We start from the raw sequence: 24,639 nt of genomic DNA on the forward strand, positions 1-24,639 counted from the left end.
TATAAATAACTTGTCATCGGTGAAGTCTTAGTTTTAATACCTTAGCCAAAAGGGTGTCACTGTCACTACTGGGCCCGTCAGTCATCACTTTTTTTTTTTTTTAATTTTTATTAAACAAAACATTAGAAACTGATATCACATCCTTATTACTTTTTACATTTTCTTTTTATAAAGTGGGAAATTACCCCCCCCCCCCCTTGGAGACCAGTCCAGGAGCAAACAATATTGTAACCATAGTTAGTGCTTCAATCAGTTAAACATGAATATATACACGGTCAAAATTGTTGGTACCCCTCGTTTGATGACAGAAAAACCCACAATGATGACAGAAATAACTTGAATCTGACAAAAGTAGTAATAAATAAAAAAAAAAAAAATCTATGAAAATGAACATACTGCCAGATGCAGTAAAGCAGCCCCAAAACGTAACAGAACCTCCTCCATGTTTCACAGTAGGGACATTGCTCTTTTCTTGATATGCTTAATTTTTCCATCTGTGAACATAGAGCTGATGTGCCTTGCCAAAAAGTTCCATTTTTGTCTCATCTGTCTATAGGACATTCTCACAGAAGCTTTGTGGCTTGTCAACATGTAGTTTGGCAAATTCCAGTCTGGCTATTTTATGATTTTTTTTTTTATCTTTTTTTTTCAACAATGGTGTCCTCCTTGGTTGTCTCCCATTAAGTCCACTTTGTATGAGTCAGTGACAGATGATGCGATCTAACAATGATGTTCCTTGAGCTGGAAGTTCACCTTTAATCTGTTTAGAAGTTTTTCTTGGCTCTTTTGTTACCATTCGTATTATCCGTCTCTTTGATTTGTCATCAGTTTTCCTCCTGCGGCCACGTCCAGGAAGCTTGGCTACAGTCCCATGGAGCTTAAATTTCTTAACAATATGTGCAACTGTAGTCACATGAACATCAGGCTGCTTGGAGATGGTCTTATAACTTTTAACATGTTTGTCTATAATTTTCTTTCTAATCTCCTGAGACACCTCTTTCCTTCGCTTCCTCTGGTCCATGTTGAGTGTGATACACACCATGTCACCAAACAGCACAGTGAGTGTCTGTAGCCCTCTATGCAGGCCCACGCACTGATTCCAAGATTGTAGATACCTGTGATGCTAATTAGTGGACACACCGCGATTTAACATGTCCCTTTTGTCACATTATTTTCAGGGGTTCCATCATTTCTTTCCAGGCCTATTTCATGAGTTTTATTTAAAAAGAAAAAAATTCTGTAGAAGCATGGTTGAAAAGCAATGTCTGACTTTCATTTGTTCATTTTAATAGATTTTTGATTTATTATTACTTTTGTCACATTAAAGTTATTTCTGTGACCATTGTGGGTTTTTCTGTCATTAAACGAGGGGTGCCAACAATTTTGACCACGTGTGTAACTCCACATTCTTATAAACCGGTATAGCCTTAAAAAGTACTGTCTAGCCACGGCTGCCATATCTTGTAGGATAAATCCAGCTTATTCCTCTTGACTTAAATGCTTTGTTCCATTAGAATTAAATGGTCCGTTTGAGTAATAAAGTCCCGTCTGGACAGAGGCTCCTCTCTGATTCAATATTTTGCAATCAATTTCCATGCAACAAACAATATTCTAGTAATTGCAATTTTAGTCGTACCGTCGGCTAGAATTTCCTCTACATACCCCAATATACATACCAACGGGTCTATAGGGACGACACACCCATACACCACTCCAATACGATTCAGCACTATAATCCAAAAGGCTGATAGTCTAGGACAATGCCAGAGCAAATGTAATATACCTGCCTGAGATTGTGAACACCTTGGGCAGTCTGAGGTGAACTTTATCCCCGCTCTGTCACAATTATATGTGATCCATAGGGTGTATCGTACCCCTGATATGTTGTTCATTCTCCCAGGTTCACTCATAGATAACTTGGGTTTGTACTCTAGGATAGATTCCCAGCTGTCTTCATCTATCTCCCCCAGATCTGTCTCCCACTTCCTTTTAGCTTTGATAGCGTGATCTCTCAAAAAAGCGTGCCCCATATACAACGGATATTGCCCCCTTCGTTCCCCTATTTTTGAGTACAAAATCTAACAGGATATCCGTTTGTATCTCTATGGGTCTTCTACCCTGGGAATGAAATGCATGTTGGACCCTTCTGGAATGATAAAGATTCAATCATGGGAACAAAATTCTTCTTGTAGCCTTTCATATGATTTAAGCTTCCCCTGAAAAATCAATTGGCCTATCAACCTAATGCCCACCTCCTTCCACTCACCAAACGCCTTCATATGGCTAAGCACCTGGAAATAACTTGTCCCAAATAGGTGAGAACTTAGTGAAACCCGTTATCCCCCTAATGTGCTTAATATTCTGCCATACCTTATGAATAAGATTAATAGTATGGTACTGTGACCCCAATTTTTGGAAAAGTCCCACCTCCAGACCTATACTCAATGGCAATGACTTAATTAAATACCTCAAACTACTAGGTATCTGCCCCTCCCCTAACATCTCCCCCCATCCTTTGAGGTGCTGACATTGTGCAGATAAAAAATATATCCAGGGATTAGGGAGTGCTAGCCCCCCCTCTTCGGCCTCTGCAGTGCTTCCTGCTTAAGTTTTGGACTCTTCCCACCCCACGCTACATCACCAAATAATGATTTAATCCTGCAAAACCTACACAATGGAAGCCAAATAGGGGAGTTATATAATATATATTGTAACTGCGGCATTACAATCATTTTAAGGAGATTCACTCTACCGACCACCGACAGATGTAGCTTATTCCACACTGAAATTTTAATATTAAAGTCACAAAATGGCCCAATGTATAATACAATCTATATACACCACAGAAACCAATTCTAAACTTTTTTGGTAACAACATAACAAACGTTGACCCCACACAATGATGTATGTATCTTTAAAATTTTATAAACTTTATTGAACATAAAAATACGACATGACATACAAATATACACAGTAGAAGTGCTGGAACACAAAATAGAAAAGGGACTACAGTCCATGGAATCTCACATTACGGCATCAAAAATAACCACCCACAAAAGGGGGGTTATGCAAGAGGGACAAAAGCCACTATCATTGTATCATCATTATCAAAATCAGATTACATGTATAAAGATACAACGTTGTAGTTAATTATAAGATTGCACCAAAACCGCAATTAATTGAGGCCAAATTGCCCACAATAGAATATCAAACTACACAAAGTAGACCGCATAAACCCTGTGGTGCCCCCTATAGCATAACCCCCATCGGAGGCCAGTTGTACACACATAGTTAATGGCTAAACTCTTCCATACCAGAATGTGCCGGTGGAGATGCCTGGACGTCCCTCTGCCCCGACGCGCGTTTCGCACTGCTTCTTCGGGAGGCGTGTCAGGGCAGGGGGATATCCTACCATATATACCAGTATCGTGTGTGCATACTAATTAAAAATTGTGCAAACCTGTGTTTAATTATATCCACTATCGCGACTAGCTGCCCACGCATGTGCAGTGGGAATATGACCTCAGCACTACAGGAAGTAATCAAATCGCGCGTGCGCAGATTATTACTGCGTCGCTAGGCAACGCGATCATAGCGCCCATCATCACCAATGGCTGCCAACGCATGCGTAGTAAAAGTATGACCTCAGCCATACTGAAAATAATCAGATGACGCGTGCGCGGTACGTTCCCACATCTCTAGGCAACGCGTCCACAGCACGCACATAAGCTTAATACCGACAATGACCGCAAAATCATTAATGGCGCCTACATTCAATGACTCTATAATAACCAGGCAAGATCGGCTAGATCTACTTAAAAAATGCCGAAAAAAGCCCACTTATAATTTTAAAGGGTATTGGTGACGCATGCATGGTACCACAAGGGACGTGATACAAAGGAGGGGGAGTACATCGCGGTCACATGACCCAGCGCTGCACAATCCCTAATGGAATTATGCACACCAAACGCATGTTCTGACCACTTTGCACCCTCCAACGTCCCTGTGTATCCAGCATGCGTTCTACCCAGGAAGGATGGATTCATAGTCACACGCTATATACATGTTAACCATTTCAAAGGATCATAGTCCATATAAACCCAATATACAATAGTAGGGGCCAATTCAATAAAGTGACAGTACAATTATAATATAAGCCGTACCAGTATGCTAAAGCAAATCCTAGTATCCATATATTTGTACATAATATTATCAGTAAAAGCATTGCAAAGATCACATGATCCCATATTTGCGGCAGATGGAAAATAATAAATTACATTTACAATTGTAATATACCACTACAAATTATGCCACCCACCAATAATAAAAACCAATGGCACAATACAATATTGCACAGAATAATATAATCCTTCCATAATTAATGATGAACATCCATCCATCCACTAATGTAGGACAGCAAGACTTCAACCCAGGCTTCTTCTTGATTCATCCAGAGGAGGTAAGTGCCATTCAACGATAAACCCAAAACACAGATAAGGATTGCTGGAATTAAAATAATGTAGTTAAAAACACACCCATAAAAACTGAAAAATTAATTTTTCAGTTTTTATGGGTGTGTTTTTAACTACATTGGGTTTATATGGACTATGATCCTTTGAAATCATTGTGTGGGGTCAACGTTTGTTATGTTGTTACCACAAAAGTTTAGAATTGAAATTTTAATATGTAATTTCTGTAGTACCGGGCCTAAACTAAGTTCCTCAAATCTAGTTACTGGAAGAGCTATGTGGATCCCCAAGTATTTAAATTTTTGAACTACCTTTAATTTGGTACATGTTTCTACCTCCCCACTACAATCATAATTTCCATCTACCGGCAAAACACACGACTCAATTCCGGTAATCTTCAATCCCGAAATCTGTCCAAAGCCCTCAATTTAATCCACTACGTTTACAGTCATCACTCTTTAGGCAACGCACAACATCACATTGACCCTAACTGGGGTCGATGATACTACCCAGTATGCCGCAAGTCCCAGATTGATGAGTTACTCTGCACTCTGGCCACCTTCGGTCCCTGACGTGCGGCCCCAGTCCCCACTTTGAACCAAGTGACAACTCTCACAAACATCCCTCCACTTCTAACTAGTCATCTCTCTCTCTGACCTGACTGTTCTCCCTGCTCAGCTCTCTCTCGGGTCTGGTCTCTCTCGGATATTCACTCGGATCAGGTCTTTTGTAATGACTATAAGCCAACTGGATTGCTCACACGCCATGCTGCTACAGGTCCAGGTGCCAACTCCTCCCCTTCTCGGCCTTCTCAGGCCTTTAATTAGCTGCACCACAGCTATCCTCCATACTCTTCCCCTGATGGAACATGTACTTCACTCTTAAGTTCCTGCCAATGTAACTCTTTCTGCTTTTCCTTTCTCTATCATCTTTTACCATCAAATAGCGGTGTTCGCTTGCAGACAATGTTGGACATAAACAAGTGAGAAGACGCACAGTTAATCTCCTTTCAAATTAATTCTAAATCCCGCAAAATTACTAAATTTTTGTGTAAATTTTAGCTGAATCTTTTTCATTTCATCATAACCTCCAGAGTCCCATCAGCAGACTATGTTGGCACTACGGCAGAAGGAATCAGTGGAGCGGAGATACAGAGACCTGCAGAAGTCTGTGGACCAGCAGAGGACAAATCACAAACAGGTCATAAACTCCCTGACCAACATGGCGGAGCAGAACAAAAGTCGGATGATCCGAGAAAATCAGACACTGATCACTCAGAGGCTCCAGGTACAAATGCCAATACCCAGCATCAGGACTGGCCCATCAGGGCCCTGTCATGGGTCACCATGAACAGGACTTGGAGTCAATAAAGCTTCAGTGTTTTAAGGACTTTCCCAGGAATAGATGGACTGGAATTTTTCTTTCTAAATTTTGAGAAGTACCAGACTATATTGTAACAAGCCCTCACCTCTATGAGCAGGATTAAGTCAGGAGAGCACAATGTGATTGATTATGTTATGGTGTGTTTTCTAATTTTCTTGCTTTTACTATATTATATATATATTTTTTTTTTTTAGGCGCAACAATCGACATTAAGCTCAACGCATCAGCAGGCCCTGGATGACCTTCAGAGGACTATTGAGGAGCTAAGACGGAACAGCCAGACACAGTCCAGCGGTGGAGGAGGATGTATACTGAGCTAACGCCAACGTTGCATATGGATAATTTACTTTGGTGGGCGAGCAAAAAAACACTGGACCCCCCCCACCCCCCGTGTCTCAGAGGGAAAGTGTCCTTGTGGCTCATTTGAAGGTCATACATGGAAATCATTGGGCCCAATAGCAAGACCTAGAAATGGGCCCCGTCCTTCGTTGAGAGCCACCAGCAAATACACTACCTTTTCTTCTTTAATTAAAATTAACGTTATTGACCAACACTTTTTTTTTTATTTTTTGGCCTTTCTGTATAACGCTTTTTTTCTTTTTTTTTGTCTAAAATATGCCAAAACAAGACCTTTTTTCATATATGTATTTTATACCTGTTATTGTTTGTTTTTACAGAATAACCTGTAGAACTATTTGAATTGTTATACCGATCATGGTAGGACTCCCCCCTTTTTTTATTTTAGCTTTATTTGTACATCTATAGGGGTTTGTGTCCCACATATTCTTGTATTATAGGGGTCGCTGCCTCTATTCGAGCTGTAAATTCGCTACTTCCTATAGAAATACTTTTCTGATTACTCACAACCACCACTAGAGGGAGCTCACTACATACAGCTTTATACACCCAGCACTAAACTTAATGGAAGATAGTGAGCTCCACCTAGTGGTGGCTGCAGGGATAATGTGAAACTGGTCCTGGCCGTTACAGGAATAATGTAGTGTTGTATATTGGCTCTTTTGTTGTTGGGGCTCCAGATAAGAGAGCATCTAAACATATAAAGTGTAACCGCTTTTGCGACCTACTTTGTAGACAAAATCTGTGACTGACATTTATGGGGGTATTGTAGCTGACCTTTATGGACAATTTCTGGCTGTCCTGTTGTTCAGTAAAATTAGTTTTTTTTTTTTTTTTTAGTTTTTATGAAACATCTTTCAGGCTTGATCCTGGCACGATAATAGGATCAGAAATCTGACTAACTGCTCATATTCCAGGCTACTGGGCAACAGATCCACCAAATAGTACAGATAAGGGGATTCTTAATACCTCAAAACCTTTTCCCCCAGACTGATTGAGAAAAATATATGGAGTTAAATATTTTTAAAATTTTCTGCCACCACTAGGAGGCGTCCACTGCATATAAATTCAATGAGATCTATGTAAGTCACTACTAGTGACAGCTGCAGGCAGAATTAACGAGCATCTCTTAGTAGGATCGATCCTCCTAACCCGTCTATATGGGAATGTAGGTCATAGGAAGCTTAATAAAATGATACCGTGATACCTGTAATCAGATGTCTTATTCCAGAGAAATCAATGTTTTTCTTAAAATGTAAATGAGCTGTTAAGATCTTATCGGCAGCACGTAGATCTCCCTGAGACTCCGCCTTCAATCTTATTTTAAGTGAAAGGGGGCACTACCAGTGGGAGATGTAGAGCAGGAGAGCAGACTGTCATTAATTATATATTGCCCCTTTTCATTTACAATGAGTGCTGGAGGTGATACGGAATAACTTTTGTCTCCCAAAGATGACATAACTCTTTATAAATTAAAGGGGTGGTTCAAAATCCAACTTAATTTCCCCTTCTCCCATAACTGCACCACCTGAAAGAGGGTATCCTTCCATCAAGGACAGAAAACCTACAGAATAAATGGGCGGTACCTCTCCTCTGCATCAGTTGGTTTCCTGTCTTTGAGGGGAAAGAAAGAGAGCAGTACACAGACTTACCCTGGTCTGGAGGATGTCCAGGAACAGGATGCCTTCCATGCAGGGATCACAGTCCACTGGCCAGGAGGTTGGTGCAGGGCCGTGCATGCAGAGATCTCGTGGTGAATGTATCTTACCGACACGAGGTCCTGGGTCTGCACACATCGGGAGTGCAGGATCACCCTGTGCTGAATGCACCTGGGACATGCTCACGGGGCTGCGCATGCGCGGGGTGTCCGAGTGTAACTTCTGGCGCACCCCGCCGACGAGTGTGCCAAAAAGCATGGCCAATGGATCTGCGCATACGCAGGTTGTAATATCCGGCGCATCCTGCTGAAGCAACGCATCCTAGGCTGAGTGGTACCTGGGATATCTTCTATAGAGCTTATTTAGTCCACTTGTCCCTCCTGCTACCTTTCAACTCATCACCTTATACTTTGGTGTTTGTAGGAGGAGACAAAGATAGTGACTCTGTATTGGAGTTCTTGTGACTGTTTCAATATATGGTTTACGGAAACCGTCATAAACTATCTATGTTCATCACTATTTTTGTGCACTGAGGGTTTCCTTCAGTGTTATGTGCTCACACATTTTTAAGAGTTGTGCCCAAATATGCAAAACTCCATAAGGTGAGCAAATTCCCTGCTTTTGATTTTAATCTTTTTTTTTTTTTTTTTAAAACCTATTACACTCCCGTAAGTAACATCACTAGTCTCGGCATACTGGGTATTCTGAAAACGTGCACTCGTTACTGCTCATCTGAGCTGGTGAGAGAGTGCATTGTCAATGTGTACATCGCACAATGAGGAGGGACAAAGGGTGTTATTACATAGTCTTATGTCATTGAGCAACCAATCATTATTAAACATGTGATGACGTAAAATCATTGATATATCCTGTGATGATAAATAGAAGATTCTGTGATGCTAAAGGTTCTGGTGATTCATGAGAAGCGGCTTCTGTAAATGTTGCACCTTTACTTAGCCATTAATCATTTACCTTCCTATAACACGCCATGGAATATACAGTTTTCTAAGCTGATTTTTCTGAATTTAGTTTAAAGCAATGACTACTTAAAGCAGTACATAAAGGGATTTATTATATAGTTATTAAAATCTTAGCAGGAGACAGGTTCTCAGGGAGATCTTTATCTGACCCATAGCTAATTTACATATTAAGAAAATGTGGCTTTTTCTGGAACAAGACATCGGATCACAGATATCAAGGTACCATTTTATTCAGCTTCCTATGACCTGCATGCCCATATAGACTGCTTACGAAGGCTGATCCTACTAATCGATTCTGAAGTGATTTTAGATTTCTCAACAAAAGAACCATATGTGCCCACCAATGATAGTAATTTCCAATCTCTGGTAGAAAAACAAGCAAGGAGAGGACCACTAATAAGACATAGCTTTTCATCATGTAAGATAAGAAGTGCCAAGCTCAAGCTGACACACGATAGAAGCACAAACACATAAACCTAGTTCTGGATCATGGATAATATATAAAGTGCTGAAAACAACCAGTTCAGGAAAGAAATGGAAATGTCACACCCATATCTTTGGTAGAGACGCTTTGCCCCGCTCGTCTCACCTGCCTTGGTGCGAGGAAAAGCGGAGTAATATTTTGAGATTGATGTCAGTTGTGTAATGTCCGCTGACATCAAGCCCAGAGGTTTGTAATGGGGTGACGTCTATCAGACAACCCCATTACTAACCCGGTAAGTGGATAGATAAAAAAACACAGGCACACAGGAAAAAATACTTTATTTGAATAAAGACTGGCTCACACTCCCTCTTTTATCCATTTATTAAGTAAAAATAAATACAGGAAATTAATAGTGAAATGTTCCATGACTCCTACTGAATCCTATGGAGTCTGGTTCTGAGAAAGTTCAGAGAATTATAGTTCACTCCCGCTCAGCAGCAGGCATGGAGTTTCTCATGCTCCTGTAAGCGCTGACCACAAGTAACCCTATTGAGCCTTGTTCCCAGAAAGATCTCAGCGTAAGGCTGGGGTCACACTTGCAAGTGTGATGCGAGAAACTCGCATCAATACCTGGCACTGCTGCTGGCACTCAGACTGGAGTGTGCGGCTGCATAGAAATACATGCTGCTGCACACTCCAGTCCCGAGTACTAATGGCAGTGATGCGAGAGACTCGCGCATCACACAAGTGTGACCCAGGTCTAAGGCTCAATAGGGTTACTCACGGTCAGCGGCAGGCAGTAACGTGAGAATTTCCATGCCTGCGGCTGACTGTGAGCAACTCTATTGAGACTAGCTCAAAGCTGTCGGCTTTCTCTTGGCTGGTTACTAAAAAATAGGTGAGACCCCGTGCTATATTTTTCATTTGTTTATTAGTATTTTTCATTTGTTTATTTTAGTGATGAAAAAAAAACGTCATGGAGTCCCCTTTATTTTTAATAACCAGCTAAGGGAAAGCAGACAGCTGAGGGCTTATACTAATAGGCCATTGTCTTGGTCTCTGACTACACATTGTAGAAACTAACTCCTTAGTGTGCGTAAAGTTGGCAGAGAAGATATTGGTTAGACAATGAGAATACTAGCGGACCACAACTTGAAAATTGTGAATTACACTTTTATTCTTCCCCCGCAATGTCTGATACTCCTAAATAAAATCCTGAGTGACTAATTGTCTCCAGAAGTTACATAATTAGTAGATTGAGTCCTCCTGTGTGTAAATTGTTTTCTGTATAATTACAGCTGTTCTGTTCTCAGAGAAAATGAAAAAATTGATGCTAAAAGAAAATTTTTTGGGGAAAAATTAAAATGTCCATTTTTTCCTTCCATGTTGCTTTAGTTCCTGTGAAGCACCTGAAGGGTTAATAATCTTCTTGAATGCAGTTTTGAGTAGCTTGAGGGGTGCAGTTTTTAGAATGGTGTCCCTTTTGGGTATTTTCAGCCATATAGACCCCTCAAAGTGACTTCAAATGTGAGGTGGTCCCTAAAAAAATGGTTTTGTAAATTTTGTTGTAAAAATGAGAAATCGCTGGTCAACTTTTAACCCTTATAACTTCCTAACAAAAAAAATTTTTGTTTCCAAAATTGTGCTGATGTAAAGTAGACATGTGGGAAATGTTATTTATTAACTATTTTGTGTCGCATAACTCTCTGGTTTAACAGAATAAAAATTAAAAATTTGAAAATTGCAAAATTTTCACAATTTTCTCCAAATTTCCTTTTTTCACAAATAAACGCAAAATTATCGACCTAAATTTACCACTAACATGAAGCCCAATATGTCAGAATCGCTAGGATGCGTTGAAGCGTTCCTGAGTTATTACTTCATAAAGGGACACTGGTCAGAATTGCAAAAAATGGCCTGGTCATTAAGGTCAAACTAGGCTTGGTCATGAAGGGGTTAATAACGGCGATTGCAACACCGGCTTCAGTAAAAACCGAGCTGAATCATGTTCTCTGTGGTCTCGGCTACCCCTGGCAGCCGAGAACCCGGAGAAATTTTGACTCTGGGTGGCGATATTCTCTTTTCCCACGTCGCTGTGAATTCACGGCGCTGTGGTTTAAGCACCCTTAACTGCTGCGATTAAAAGGTGTATCGGCGGTCAATAAGGGGTTGAACACTCCCTCTTTAGTAATTAAATGGATGTATGTTACAAAAGTAGTTCTTAAAATTAAATAGGTATTGAGCATTTGGTTCACTGTTAGGTTTAGGATGATTCCTTTAACATGAAGTCTGGAGAATAATACTAAGCCTTTGGGGCTACTGCTTGAGGAAATACAAATTAATATTTATTAATCACAACATAGAGAATAATTCATTATTTACAATGCCATAACTTAATATTTTGTAGCATAACCTCTTGCTATAATTACTGCACCTACTGAAGGGCATTGAAGCCACTAGGATATTCAAGACATCCTGAGAGATATTGTTCCATTCCATTTGCAAATCTGCAAACAATATACCTTAATTGATAAGGGGTCCCAACTTGTGGCCCTAACTCATCCCAAAGGTGCCGTATAGGGTGTAAATCATGTTGTCGACTTGGCCATTGCAACAGGCATTTTTCTTTGCCAACCAATTTTTTACTAAATTGGATGTGTGCTTAGGATCATTGTCATGTTGGAATTTACTGCCAACTTTGCTTTTTCCATGTGACATAATTACATTCTCCAGTATATCCTTGTACATAACATTCATATTTCCATTAATTCTATGCAGAGAGTCAATGGCAGATGCAGAAAAGCAGCCCCAAACCATGACATTGCCTCCACTATGCTTCACTGAGGGTGTTTAGTACCGTACATCACTGTTTTCGATTTGGGCGGTATATATAATAAATTTGGCTTTGCCTTTGCATATTTTAACCAAAAAAAAACACAAACAAAAAAAATAAAAATAAATACATTCAAGGCAAACTTTGACTACCCATGACAAAATATGCAAAACATTTGGCCCAGCAAATGTTAAAGTCTAACACATAAAGTGATAAAACAATGTCAAGCACAATTTTCATCCTTATAGCTGTGTGGTGTAATGACCACTGTGTCCACGAGGGGGCGCTGTGTGGATGTCCCAAGAGTGTGAGTGGTTGAAGAGCCATTATGTATCTCAAGGTGGGTGACCTTGAGATAGAGACATATGTATGTTTATGAATGCTATTGTAAAGTATATATGTCTGTGTGAAGGACCTGTGGTGAGGTCATAGTCATGTGACCCGGTGGGCGTGGCTATGGACCATATAATGTGGCCAGGTTAGGTCACATGGAGTGAATGCTGGGACCTGATTGGTCCCGTTTGGAAGGTCCCGTGAGGAGAAGGATCTCCTCACTAACAGCAGCCTGTGGAGCGGCTGTGTGTGTAATGGCGGCCAGTATCTGAGAGTCCCTGAGGAGTGAGTGGACTTCTGCGGCCTGGAGAAACAGCCATATGGGAACCCTGACGTGGGTGAGATAACCCTGGGGCTAAATAGCCTGTATAATGGACGCTCTCCTGTAATGCTGTGTATATTGCTACTGGAGGTTTATGAAGGATGAATAAACCTCATAGACTATGATTTGTTGGAAAATCCTGTGCCGGATGTGTTTTTCGATCGCTGCAAGCGAGACCCCCTTACTTACATGACAGCGCTACCTCACATATGGTGGAGAATTGCTAAGGGCAATATAGTAGCCTTGTTGCTGGGGGCAACGGAAAAGGACTGCCAAAAAAAAAAAAAAAAGAAAAAAAAAAAAAAACTTTGTTGCTAAGGGCTGCGGTTCCAACAGCACATGTTGCAGTGCTGGCAACGCTGAGCCAGGAGGGCTGACGGTTGCGGAAGCCGTATATTGACAGCAGCTCAGTGAAAGAGACTGGTGATTGCTAGGGTGCCTCTGCGGATAAGAGGGACCCGAGGACCTGTGTGGCCGACACAGGTAACGACAGGTGTTCGTTGTTGTACTGACCTGGGTCAGTGAGCAAGGTCCTGGAGGGTCAGTGTTGGGAGGTTCTGGGAGAGGAATCGGATCCCTGGAACACGTGATATGACCTTGGACCTGGTGAGGCTTAAGTGTTGGGCAGTCTCAGGCCGAGACGGATGTCCTGAATAGCACCCGCTGAGCCCCTGGACCTGGTGAGGCCGGTGTGTTGGGAGACCCTGGGAGGAGGGTCGGCTCCCTGAATAGCACCCGGTGTGCCCTGTGTGGTGGACGGTCTCAGGCGGAGACGGTACGTCCTGAGTGGCACACGAACAGGACATGTGAGAGACTGTGCATGTGTTTTTTTTTCTTTTTTTTTTCTTTTTCTCTGCAAAACCTGAAGGTGCTTGCTGTGGCTCAGTGGGGTCACGAAGGTCTCGCAGCACAAGGACCTGTGTTTTCTTTAAGGGATCTGCCCTGGGAGCATTGGTAGCAGACGCTGTCTGTCTACACCATCCTGCTGCAGCTTTATTGCATATGACTAAGCGGATACAGTAGTTGTGGCTTTACACAACTATTAAGGGTGAGTACCCTGTATTATTGCTGCATAACCCATTATACCTGCACTGGTAAGGCCCTATGGGCGCACTTTTGTGGCTTTTTTATCTTTGAGGGTGACAAGCGGCTTCCAGTAACCCGGCGGGGATACGAAGGTGACAAGCGGCTTCCGGTGGATCGGCGGGTCCACGAAGATGGCGCAGCAGGAGCTGCAGTGACACCAGCCGCTGTGTATGTGTGTGAACAGCAGCCGGAGGTGCCGGTGATCAGTGACAGCAGGAGCTGTGGTGGTGCCAGCAAAGACTTGTGTGGTATCGTTAAAAGACAAACTGTACTGTGTGAACTGTGGCCTAAGAGGTTCTGCAGGACGGACATGGGGAAATCCCAAAAGGGGGCGGTGACCCAAAAGGGGGCGGTGACCCAAAATGGAGTGGTAACCCAAAAAGGGGTGGAAACCCAAAAGGGGGCGGTGACCCAAATTGGAGTGGTAACCCCAAAAGGGGTGGAGTCCCAAAAGGGGGCGGTGACCCAAATTGGAGTGGTAACCCAAAAAGGGGTGGAGTTCCAAAAGGGAGCGGTGACCAAAATTGGGGTGGCAACCCAAAGCGGGGTGGTGGTCCAGAAAGGGGCCAAGTGTGAAGAAGTGACAGCACTGGGTGACTCAGTAGGTATGTCTGGAGTACCGCAGTGTATGTGCAGGTCTTTTTCAGAATGTGGAATATCCTTTCCAGGTAGTAATGATGGGCCACAGATGTGTACAGTGATGCTGCACCGGGAAGGAGCCTTTGGTCGGCTGGACTCAGAGAGTCAGGTGACTCTGACAGGAACTCCTCTCGTTTTCTCTCTGACCGAGAAAAACGTCAGGGTTCACTGTAAACACGGGGTCACGGTGAACTACGCAGTAGACACAGTAGTGTTTGAGGGGACCAAAGGTGGTGAGTGCCAAGGTAGAGGGATACCACGGGACTTAGTCTATGCCTGGGAGAGGGGCCGGGACTTTCTTTTGTTTGATGACATTTGGTCGGATGATGGAGATGCTTCGACTGTGGGGCCAGCGGACACTGAGACAGTGACGGCTCCTGACATGGACAGGTCAGAGGTAGAACTGACCAGAGGAAGAAGTACATCTGCCCAACTGACGGACCTGACGTCTCGTGATAAGACAGATGGTGGGCTGGGAGATGAGACTACTGGACTAGACACATTGGTGCTGGACGGTAACTGGAGGGTTCACTCGACTGGGGTGACTGACCCAGTGGTACCCTTTAACGATATAATTAAAGAGGTAGTGGTGCGACACGTGATGGACAAAAGAGAACAAGATCGTGAGATACAGCTGATAAAGGAGACTGTAACAGAACATGTCGAACGGGAAAGAGTCCTAAGGCAAGCAGCTGAGCACAGAGTGGATGAGCTGGAGAAGGAAGTCTCTGAGCTCAGAGGTCACCTGTCAGTGTGTAAAACCATGAACAAGACCCTGTTGGAAGATATGGAGGTGCTCAGAGAGGCCCAAGAGAAGCATCAACAGGAGATTCTCAGGAGAGAGGATGAGCGTCGCTACCTGGCAGAGGAGAAAGATAAAGTTCTGCAAGAACTCAGTGGAGTAGTAAAAGGTCTTCTGCAGGAGAAGTGGAGGGGCGAAGACGTACAGCGGCCTTGCCCGACTGATAGCAAGGCAGAACTGCCAAAGCACATCTTGGAAAAGGGTCCTGAAGACTGTAAATCTCAGGAAGATGGTGAGCCAAGAGCTGCACAAGACAGTCATCCGGTCATGACAGATATCTTGAGGGAAGTGTCCGTGGGGAACCCAGAGCCATCTGTCCAGGATGAGAGCAAGTCCACGACCTTCAAGGTTGTAATTGATGTACCAGAAGACATGCAAGAAGCCTGTGCTGAGGAAGGTGTGCATGAGGCTTTCAAAGAGGCGGTCAAAGCGTGTAAGGTGCACTGGGCACCTGAGACTCGGCAGTTGGTGATAGTATCAGCTAGGGAAAACACATCAAACCGAGTAGCTGTCCTGAAAGAGATGCATTTGCAGTGTCTACGTGTCAAACAATTGGTTAGGCGGAGTAATATGAAGGCTGCTCGACGCCTAGAGATAGCAAGAGAGGCTATGGATCGGTTGGGTTTGAGGAAAGATGTGGTTCCGGTACCCAAAGCTCTGATTGGGAGAATCATTGGAAGGTCCGGGAAGGTGATGCAGGACCTTGTGAATGTCTCCGGTGTGGTGAGGGTGAGGATCCCTCCTGATGACGAAGACCAGGTGTCTGGTGAAGTGGGAAGGATTCCCATGATGGTGGTTGGCTCCATGGAAAGCCTGAGGAACTTTCAATTGCTCTTGGAGTATAGAGTGGGGTACCTGCAAGAGATTGAACAGTTGAAGCTGGACCGCCAGCGGATTAATAAAGAAGTGCGGAATACCAGGTGGCGGCCGCCTTCATACCAAGATGTAAGGACCCCAGGGGTACCGCCAAGAAGTGACATGGCAGATGGCCAAAGAATGTCAGCGAGTGGCAATTCGACAGACCGTACGAGGTTGAAGGGCTGTAGTTCCTGTGAGACGTTGACTGAGTCAGACTCGTGCCAGACAGCAGGATCGACTAAGACTTATGACCGCACCAACCGAGAGAGACTGTCAATGAGAGAAAGATCAGGTGACAAGGGGCACTGTAACAGTGTGGTGACTAAACAGTGTCTGATGATGCAGACAGACCGTGACTGGAGGGTCAAAGACAATGACCGGTATTATGACCGCTGGGGGCGGGGGAGGCCTAATGTAGAGATGAGGCCGTATGACAAATGGAGACAGTTCTCTCGACCTGTAGGGCAAGGTGCAATACGTGCCCGGTCTCGAGACCCTGGTGTGATGTTGTGTGTTCAACCCCACAAGTTTGAACATAGGGGGGAGGTATGTGGTGTAATGACCACTGTGTCCACGAGGGGGCGCTGTGTGGATGTCCCAAGAGTGTGAGTGGTTGAAGAGCCATTATGTATCTCAAGGTGGGTGACCTTGAGATAGAGACATATGTATGTTTATGAATGCTATTGTAAAGTATATATGTCTGTGTGAAGGACCTGTGGTGAGGTCATAGTCATGTGACCCGGTGGGCGTGGCTATGGACCATATAATGTGGCCAGGTTAGGTCACATGGAGTGAATGCTGGGACCTGATTGGTCCCGTTTGGAAGGTCCCGTGAGGAGAAGGATCTCCTCACTAACAGCAGCCTGTGGAGCGGCTGTGTGTGTAATGGCGGCCAGTATCTGAGAGTCCCTGAGGAGTGAGTGGACTTCTGCGGCCTGGAGAAACAGCCATATGGGAACCCTGACGTGGGTGAGATAACCCTGGGGCTAAATAGCCTGTATAATGGACGCTCTCCTGTAATGCTGTGTATATTGCTACTGGAGGTTTATGAAGGATGAATAAACCTCATAGACTATGATTTGTTGGAAAATCCTGTGCCGGATGTGTTTTTCGATCGCTGCAAGCGAGACCCCCTTACTTACATGACAGCGCTACCTCACAGCTGACAACCATTTTGTTCCGGTTTACTAAAATCACCAGGAATATGGCATTAAAACAACTGGACAGAAGTAATCACAGTTTTCAAAAAATTGCAAAAATTTGTCGCCACCGTAAACTTAATGTATTTGTTATTATTAAAAAGTTCTCAAAAAGTATATAAGAAAAAAAACAAGAAATAGACATAAAACTAAATGTATAAAATCTATGAAACATGTTTTAATTTTCATTGGTCTTTACTTGGCAGAAAATATTTGTTTTGCAGAGGTTTCCTTCAGCAGTGGCAGCTCCAATGGTCAGCAGTAATACACAGAGGATCTGGATCATGACGACTCGTGTGATGTGATCTACTGCTGATTGTGCCCCAGATATAAGCCGCACGAACTCCTCCCCAGGTTACTAATCACTATTGTATTAGGCAATGTCCAACTCTCCATAGTGAAATAACCCAAACAACATATTTGCTTAAAATGTCCCAATTTTCAGAAATAATCCTTTCTTAACTGAGGTGTAGCTAGGGGTGCAGCTCAGGGGAGACGAAACATTTGAGTTGGTCTCTAATCGGTAACCCTGATTACAACTACGGTGGCGCATCCTAATTGTGGGTATAGGAGAACTTCAACAGATGACTGCGCTGTTACTAATAATAATAATTTTATTTCTATAGCGCCAACATATTCCGCAGCACTTTACATTATAGAGGGGACTTCTACAGACAATAGACATTATAGCATAGCAATAAACACATAGATCAAAACAGATACCAAAAGGAATGAGGGCCCTGCTCGCAAGCTTACAATCTATAAGGGAAAAGGGGAGACATGAAAGGTGGATGGTAACAGTTGCTTTTATTGTTTGGACCATCCCTAGTGTAAGAATCGGATGTTCCTGTTGCTGTATGAACCAGTTAACAGTCTAAATATGAAACGGTACAGACACAGAGGGCTATTAACTGCAAAAAGCATGTGAGAACATGATGCGAGGAACCTGGAAATGGTAAAAAAATTTGAAATGAACCACACAGGAATATTTAGGTTAGTGTGTTGAGGCGATAGGCCAGTCTGAACAATTGCGTTTTTAAGGCACGCTTAAAACTGGGGATTGGGAATTAATCGTATTAGCCTGGATAGTGCATTCCAAAGAATCGGCACAGCACATGAAAAGTCTTGGAGACGGGAGTGGGAGGTTCTGATTAATGAGGATGTTAACCTCAGGTCATTAGCAGAACGCTGGGCACGGGTAGGGTGGTAGGCTGAGACTAGGGAGGAGATGAAGGGTGGTGCTGAGCCATGGAGTGCTTTGTGGGTGAAGGTAATAAGTTTATACTGAATTCTGGAGTGGATGGGTAGCCAGGGTAAGGACTGGCACAAGGTAGAGGCATCAGTATAACGATTGGTGAGAAATATGATCCTGGCTGCAGCATTCAGGACGGATTGGAGAGGGGAGAGTTTGGTAAGAGGGAGACCGATTAGTAGAGAGTTACAATAGTCCAGAATGAATAGGAGAAACAGTAAGAGTTCTTTAAGAGTCGAAAGTAAGAAAGGGTCGAATTCTAGAAATGTTTTTGAGGTGCATATAACAAGAGCGAGCCAGTGATCAGATGTGGGGGGTGAATGAAAGCTCAGAATCAAGTATGAACCCAAGACAACGGGCATGTTGCTGGGGAGTAATGGTGGAACCACACACAGGAGTGGCAATGTCAGGTATAGGTACATTAGTAGCGGGAGGAAACACAAGGAGTTCAGTTTTTCACAGGTTCAGTTTCACATAGCGGGAGGGCATGATGTTAGAGGCATAGGTAAGACAATCTCTGATGTTTTCTAAAAAGGCAGGCGTGATGTCAGGAGAAGTGTATAATTGAGTGTCATCAGCATAGAGATGGTACTGGAACCCAAATCTACTTGATTGCTTGACCAATAGGGGCGGTAAACAAAGAGAAGACGAGGGGGCCTAGAACTGATCCTTGAGGAACCCCAACAGTAAGTGAAAGATGTGGGGATGAAGAGCCAGCAAAAGATACAGTAAAGGAGCGGTCAGAGAGATAGGAGGAGAACCAGGAGAGAACGGTGTCCTTGAGGCCAATGGAACGGAGCATAGTGAGGAGGAGCTGATGATCCACAGTGTCGAATGCTGCGGAGTGATCCAAGAGAATTAGCATGGAGTAATGACCATTTGATTTAGCTGTTAGAAGATCATTTGAGACTTTAGTGAGGGAGTGTAAAGAGCGGAAACCGGATTGTAGAGGGTCGAGGAGAGAGTTATCTGAGAGATAGCGGATAAGACAGGTGTGGACTGAAAATAAATTTCTATATAAAGAACAACACTGATATTACACTCCCTGACAGAAGTTATGTCGCTTATCCATGTTATGTAAATAAAAGCTTATAACCTGACGTTAAATTCATCCATTGGTTGCATAAATTATTCTTTTGAAAGCTGAAACCCTCCGTAATGTGGTTTAGGTTAAGAAAATAAATTGGCATCAATGCAGAAATATTGATCATTTAATGGACACAGAATGGTCAGATTTTGGCAAGACAAAAGTTTTGTCGGCCACAGAAAGTAATGTGATATTCAAACAAATAATTAACTTAAAATACAAATATATGTTGCATAACATTGGTGAATGAAGTTGTGGTGCTGTTAGAGTCATATTTAATATTTTGCGTGACTTCCATGAGCTTCCATGCGGTTCAACAATGATTCATACAATGTATTAATGAAGTCATCAGGAATAGCAAAGAATGCAGTCTTACATGCCTCCCAGAGTTCATCTAGATTCTTTGGTTTTGTCTTCCAAGCTTCCTCTTTCATCCTACCCCAAACATGCTCAATGATGTTCATGTCTAGTGACTAGGCTGGCCAGTCCTTGAGCACCTTGATCTTTTTTGCATGGAGTAACTTTGTGGTAGAGATGGATGTATGAGATGGCGTACCATCCTGCTGCAAAATTTGACCCCTTTGGTGATTTGGAATATAAGAGGTAGCTAATACTTCTTGATATTTTAGGCTATTGATATTGCCTTCCACCTTGCAAATGTTTTGCTCACCCCCATACTGAATGTAACCCCAGACCATGATCTTTCCATCACCAAATGCGACTGTTTTCTGGGTGTATTTTGGATCCATACAGGCTCCAGTAGGTCTCCTGCACTATTTGTGGCGGCCGTGGTGTAATTCTACTGAAGATTCATTAGAGAAATCCAACTTCTGCCACTTTTCCAGTGTCCATCTGCTTAGCAGGCTGTGGAACTTTGCAAATGCCACACGGTTTTTAATTTGCCTTTTGTTTAGTGCTGGCTTCTGAGCACTGATTCGACCATGGAGGCCATTTTGAGACAGAATCCTACAAACTGTCCTAGTTGACACAGGGACTTGAGGTGACCTGTTGGAGCTCTGCTGCAGTGGAAGAGGGGCTTGCTTTGGATCTTCTAACCAACAAAAGTTCCTCCTGAGCAGTTGTCTTGCGGGGTCTGCTGGACCGGGGCTTGGCAAACACATCTCCAGTCTCCTTGAATCTTTTTTTAATTCTTTGTACTTGACCCTGAGACACATTAAAAGTGCCAGCCACCTCTGCAGTGGATCTGGTCTCCCGCCTCTGGATAATCCAGGCTTTGGTCACAGGGTGTATTTTTGGCATGTTGTCAGCTCAAGTTGCAGCTCAAGTGAAGGTCTGGGGTGCTGGGTTTCTTTTTATAAACATCCACTAATTAACCGATCATTTACTGAGCACAGGTGAGGATGTAAACTAGGATTGGGTGCATTATATGACCAGGGAACAAAACTTTTGTCTTGCCAAAATCTGACCATTCTGTGTCCATTAAATGATCAATATTTCTGCACTGATGCCAATTTATTTTCTTAACTTAAACCACATTTTGGAGGGTTTCAGCTTTCAAAAGAATAATTTATACAACCAATGGATGAATTTAATGTCAGGTTATAAGCTTTTATTTACATAACATGGATAAGCGACATAACTTCTGTCAGGGAGTGGACTGCCATATAGTGACTATATAGTGGTAGATATCAGTCCTGCAGAACATGTAAAAGATCACAGTACAATTATATATATTGTCTTAGAGCTGACATTTTCCTGATGGAATTGCCCACTTTTCCTGTGTTTTCCATTTGGCCCAGACCGACATGACAACTTCTCCGGCCTCGTCTGCAGAAATTACAACAAAGACACATTTGACTCCTCACATTTCCAGCCTCGTCTTCATCTTGCCCCAACCTGCACAAAGTCCTCATCCTGCTGATACCCCAATACTGAACCACTGCTGCAATATGTGTCCCTATTATTGCACCTGCTGTATAGCACAATAACAGCGCACCTCCTACTGCCTCACATAATAATGCTACCACTGTGCCCCTTAGATAGTAAAATGCCCCCTTTGTGCCCTCTACGTGGTAAAATTACCCCCTAGAAAACATTAACGCCATGTTCAAGTGCTCTAGAAAAGGGTCCACATTTTGTCCCTAAAATATAATAATGCCCCAGGAGCAGGTTTGACGGTTACAATACCCTGAGTGCCCCAATACCAATAATGCTAAAGTCCCCACTTAACATTTAATAATGTCCCCTGAGTCCTCACATGTGCAGCTCCCCCATATACAGTATAGTTTCCCCACAACTCCCCTATACCCAATATAATGTCACCAGAGCTTTCTATAAAAAGCATAATGAGCTGTGAGGGGTTGACTCACTCAGCTGCTTCCAAAAGTAGACCCAGGAATGCTTCTTGTAGTAAATCACCTGCTGGTTTATTGTGGAACAGCATAAACCATGGCAGGGTTCAGCAAAGTAAACATGGCCTTTCTGACATAACGGCAAAACAAAAAGATAACATAGTAAAGTCCATATGTCTGAGGGATTCGCCTGCTCAGACCACCATGTGTTTTCAGCTCCACCTGGAGCAAAGTCAGGAGTCTCCTCTCCAAACTACAACACACAAAGAAAAAAAAAAATCAGTGGCTGTACATTTAATATCCCAGCCACACTCTTGAGGTGGAGATATAGTGAGTAGACATCCCACCCATCTCTTACCTACTCACCTACAAACCTGTGTTAGACATGGCTGATGGACAGGTCCATACATTCCCTTCCCAGGCCAATACAGGCCTGGGATGCCCAGGGAAACCCTCGGAATGCAGACGACTTAGTCGACATGGTTGAGAGTTACCAGGTTGTTGAGAAATTCCTCGGTACACAAGACATCGCCACTTTCCCATACTGGAATACCCAAAGGGGGGTGAGCTCGGGATTGCAGATGCGACCGCTTAGGGGTCGTTGATGCGGCTGCCCTGACGCCTCGATCTTCCTGGAAGGTTTGGGCTCGTCGGGCCCTGAAGAAACTGTACCGGTGGGGGCACAACAGGCCCTGAAGAAACAATGCCGGTGGGGCACAACCGGCACTGAAGAAATGGTGCCGATGGGGCGCAATAGGCCCTGAAGAAACAATGCCGGTGGGGCGCAACAGGCCCTGAAGAAACGGTGCTGATGGGGCACAACAGGCCCTGAAGAAACGGTGCCGATGGGGCGCAACAGGCCCTGAAGAAATGATGCCGGTGGGGCGCAACAGGCCCTGCAGAAAAGATGCCGGTGGGGCGCAACAGGCCCTGAAGAAATGGTGCCGGTGGGGCGCAACAGGCCCTGAAGAAATGATGCTGGTGGGGCGCGGTGACGACGCAGTGTCTAAATGAAGGTCGTGGACTTGTCACAGCAGGACGGTAAGCAGCGGGGGCGGCTGTATGCGACCGTATGAGGGGAGCGGCCGCCAGTGCAAAGCTCTCATGTGTCACTAGTCGGTAAGTTCGCAGCTTTCCTTTCACAGGGCCCTGTCGGTCTCTCCACAACACACTGTTCGCTCCCTCGGTCCTCTCTGTCTCACCCGACTTCTTGTCTGTTGTCTGGCTCTCTGTCAACTGCCACTTCAGCGTGCCCCCTGCTCCTGTTAAGCTTGCCCCGCCCCCTGTTTTCCTGACAACTTCAGTCAAGTCTTTTCTTTTACTGTCCTCCCAGCATCGTTCCCTCAGGAACCCTGATGGCGGTCCTCTGGGCACCTGCCCCTTCACTGTCTGGGAGTCCTCCTCCCCACACTGGGAAAGGATTTTTCACTGTTTTGGAACTTGTGGCAAAAGGGAAGTGTACATAGTGTCCCAGACAAAAGCCAGATTCTTCTGAAAGAGGCTCTGTGAAAAGTAAAGATGGAGGAATTTTTCCTAATTGCCCTCGCTGGAGAGGAGGACAAGACGGTGACAGAGGAGCCCATCTTAGAAGTGCCTGAAGAGAACTTTGGGACTGCTTAACTTAAGATCTTACATTGAAGGGAGGGAGCATTTGATAATGTTACTGTATGTAATGGGGTTGCTCAAGAGCCGGGGGTTAACACCAGGTTCCCTCACTTTGCAGTCAATGGTGATTTGTTGTATCAGGTGACCAAACTCAGCGTAGATGAGATAGTGGAGCAGCTGTTAGTTCTGGGACTCTACCAGCGGAAGATTTTAGACATGGCCTACTCGCATGTTTTGGGGGGACATCTGGGGGTGGAGAAAACTCAAAAGACAGTAATGGGGGGGTTCTATTGGCCAGGATGTTACCAAAAGATTATAAATTATTGTAGCAGTGCCCACCTGTTAGATAACCGCTTCTACTTCTCACATCCGAAGCCTCTTAGTCCCATTGCCTGTGATAGATGTCCCCTTTGAGAGGATTGCTATGGAAGTGGTAGGTCCCCTCGTTAAATCTGCATGGGGCCATCAGTACATCCTAGTGGTCATGGATTACGCAACCCAGTACCCTGATGCGGTGCCACTAAGGAACACATTCGCTAAGAATATCACCCGGGAGCTTGTCCATATCTTTGCTAGGAAGGGCCTTACAAAGTAGATTTTGACAGACCAGGGAACCCTCTTTATGAGCAAAGTGATGAGAGAGCTGTGTAGAGTCCTCCAGATTGCCCAACTGTGAACCTCAGTTTACATCCACAGACCGATGACATGGTGAAGTTCTTCAATGAGACCTTAAAGGCCATGCTCAAGAAGGTCGTTGAAAAGGAAGGTCGAGATTAGGACTATCTGCTTCGATTTCTGCTTTTTTCCATCACCAGTTGCTTGACCATCTGGGCAGGAGTGGAAATCTCTGGCTGAACCCACTTTTGGACTGGGTGCAACAAGTTAAACATTTGCGAGCGAGGGTTTTATTTTGCATACACCCAGCGGTGGACTCGCTAAGCTCTAACGGACATCGTTACTCCTAGGCATGCCAAGATTTCAGTTTTTAATTTGACGTATTCTTTTGCATCCTAGAAGGCTAAGTCATGATGTGCATTTTG

The 24,639-nt window shown here is 43.9% G+C and overlaps 1 protein-coding gene across 3 annotated transcripts in view; it reads left to right on the forward strand.

Moving 5' to 3' along the window:
• The window catches only part of LOC141085380 (guanylate-binding protein 6-like), a 30,057-nt gene extending 22,635 nt beyond the window's left edge, over window positions 1–7,422 (forward strand). For all 3 annotated transcript variants that reach the window (XM_073570686.1, XM_073570685.1, XM_073570687.1), the window contains 2 exons: window positions 5,563–5,756; window positions 6,047–7,422. In XM_073570686.1, coding sequence (XP_073426787.1) covers window positions 5,563–5,756; window positions 6,047–6,172 — 320 coding nt within the window. In that variant the 3' untranslated portion in view covers window positions 6,173–7,422. The remainder of the gene's footprint in view (window positions 1–5,562; window positions 5,757–6,046) is intronic.
• The last annotated feature ends 17,217 nt before the right edge of the window (window positions 7,423–24,639 follow it).

This window comes from Dendrobates tinctorius, unplaced genomic scaffold (assembly GCF_039654945.1).
Source record: "Dendrobates tinctorius isolate UK_male_01 unplaced genomic scaffold, ASM3965494v1 ptg000028l, whole genome shotgun sequence".
NCBI classification, from domain to species: domain Eukaryota; kingdom Metazoa; phylum Chordata; class Amphibia; order Anura; family Dendrobatidae; genus Dendrobates; species Dendrobates tinctorius.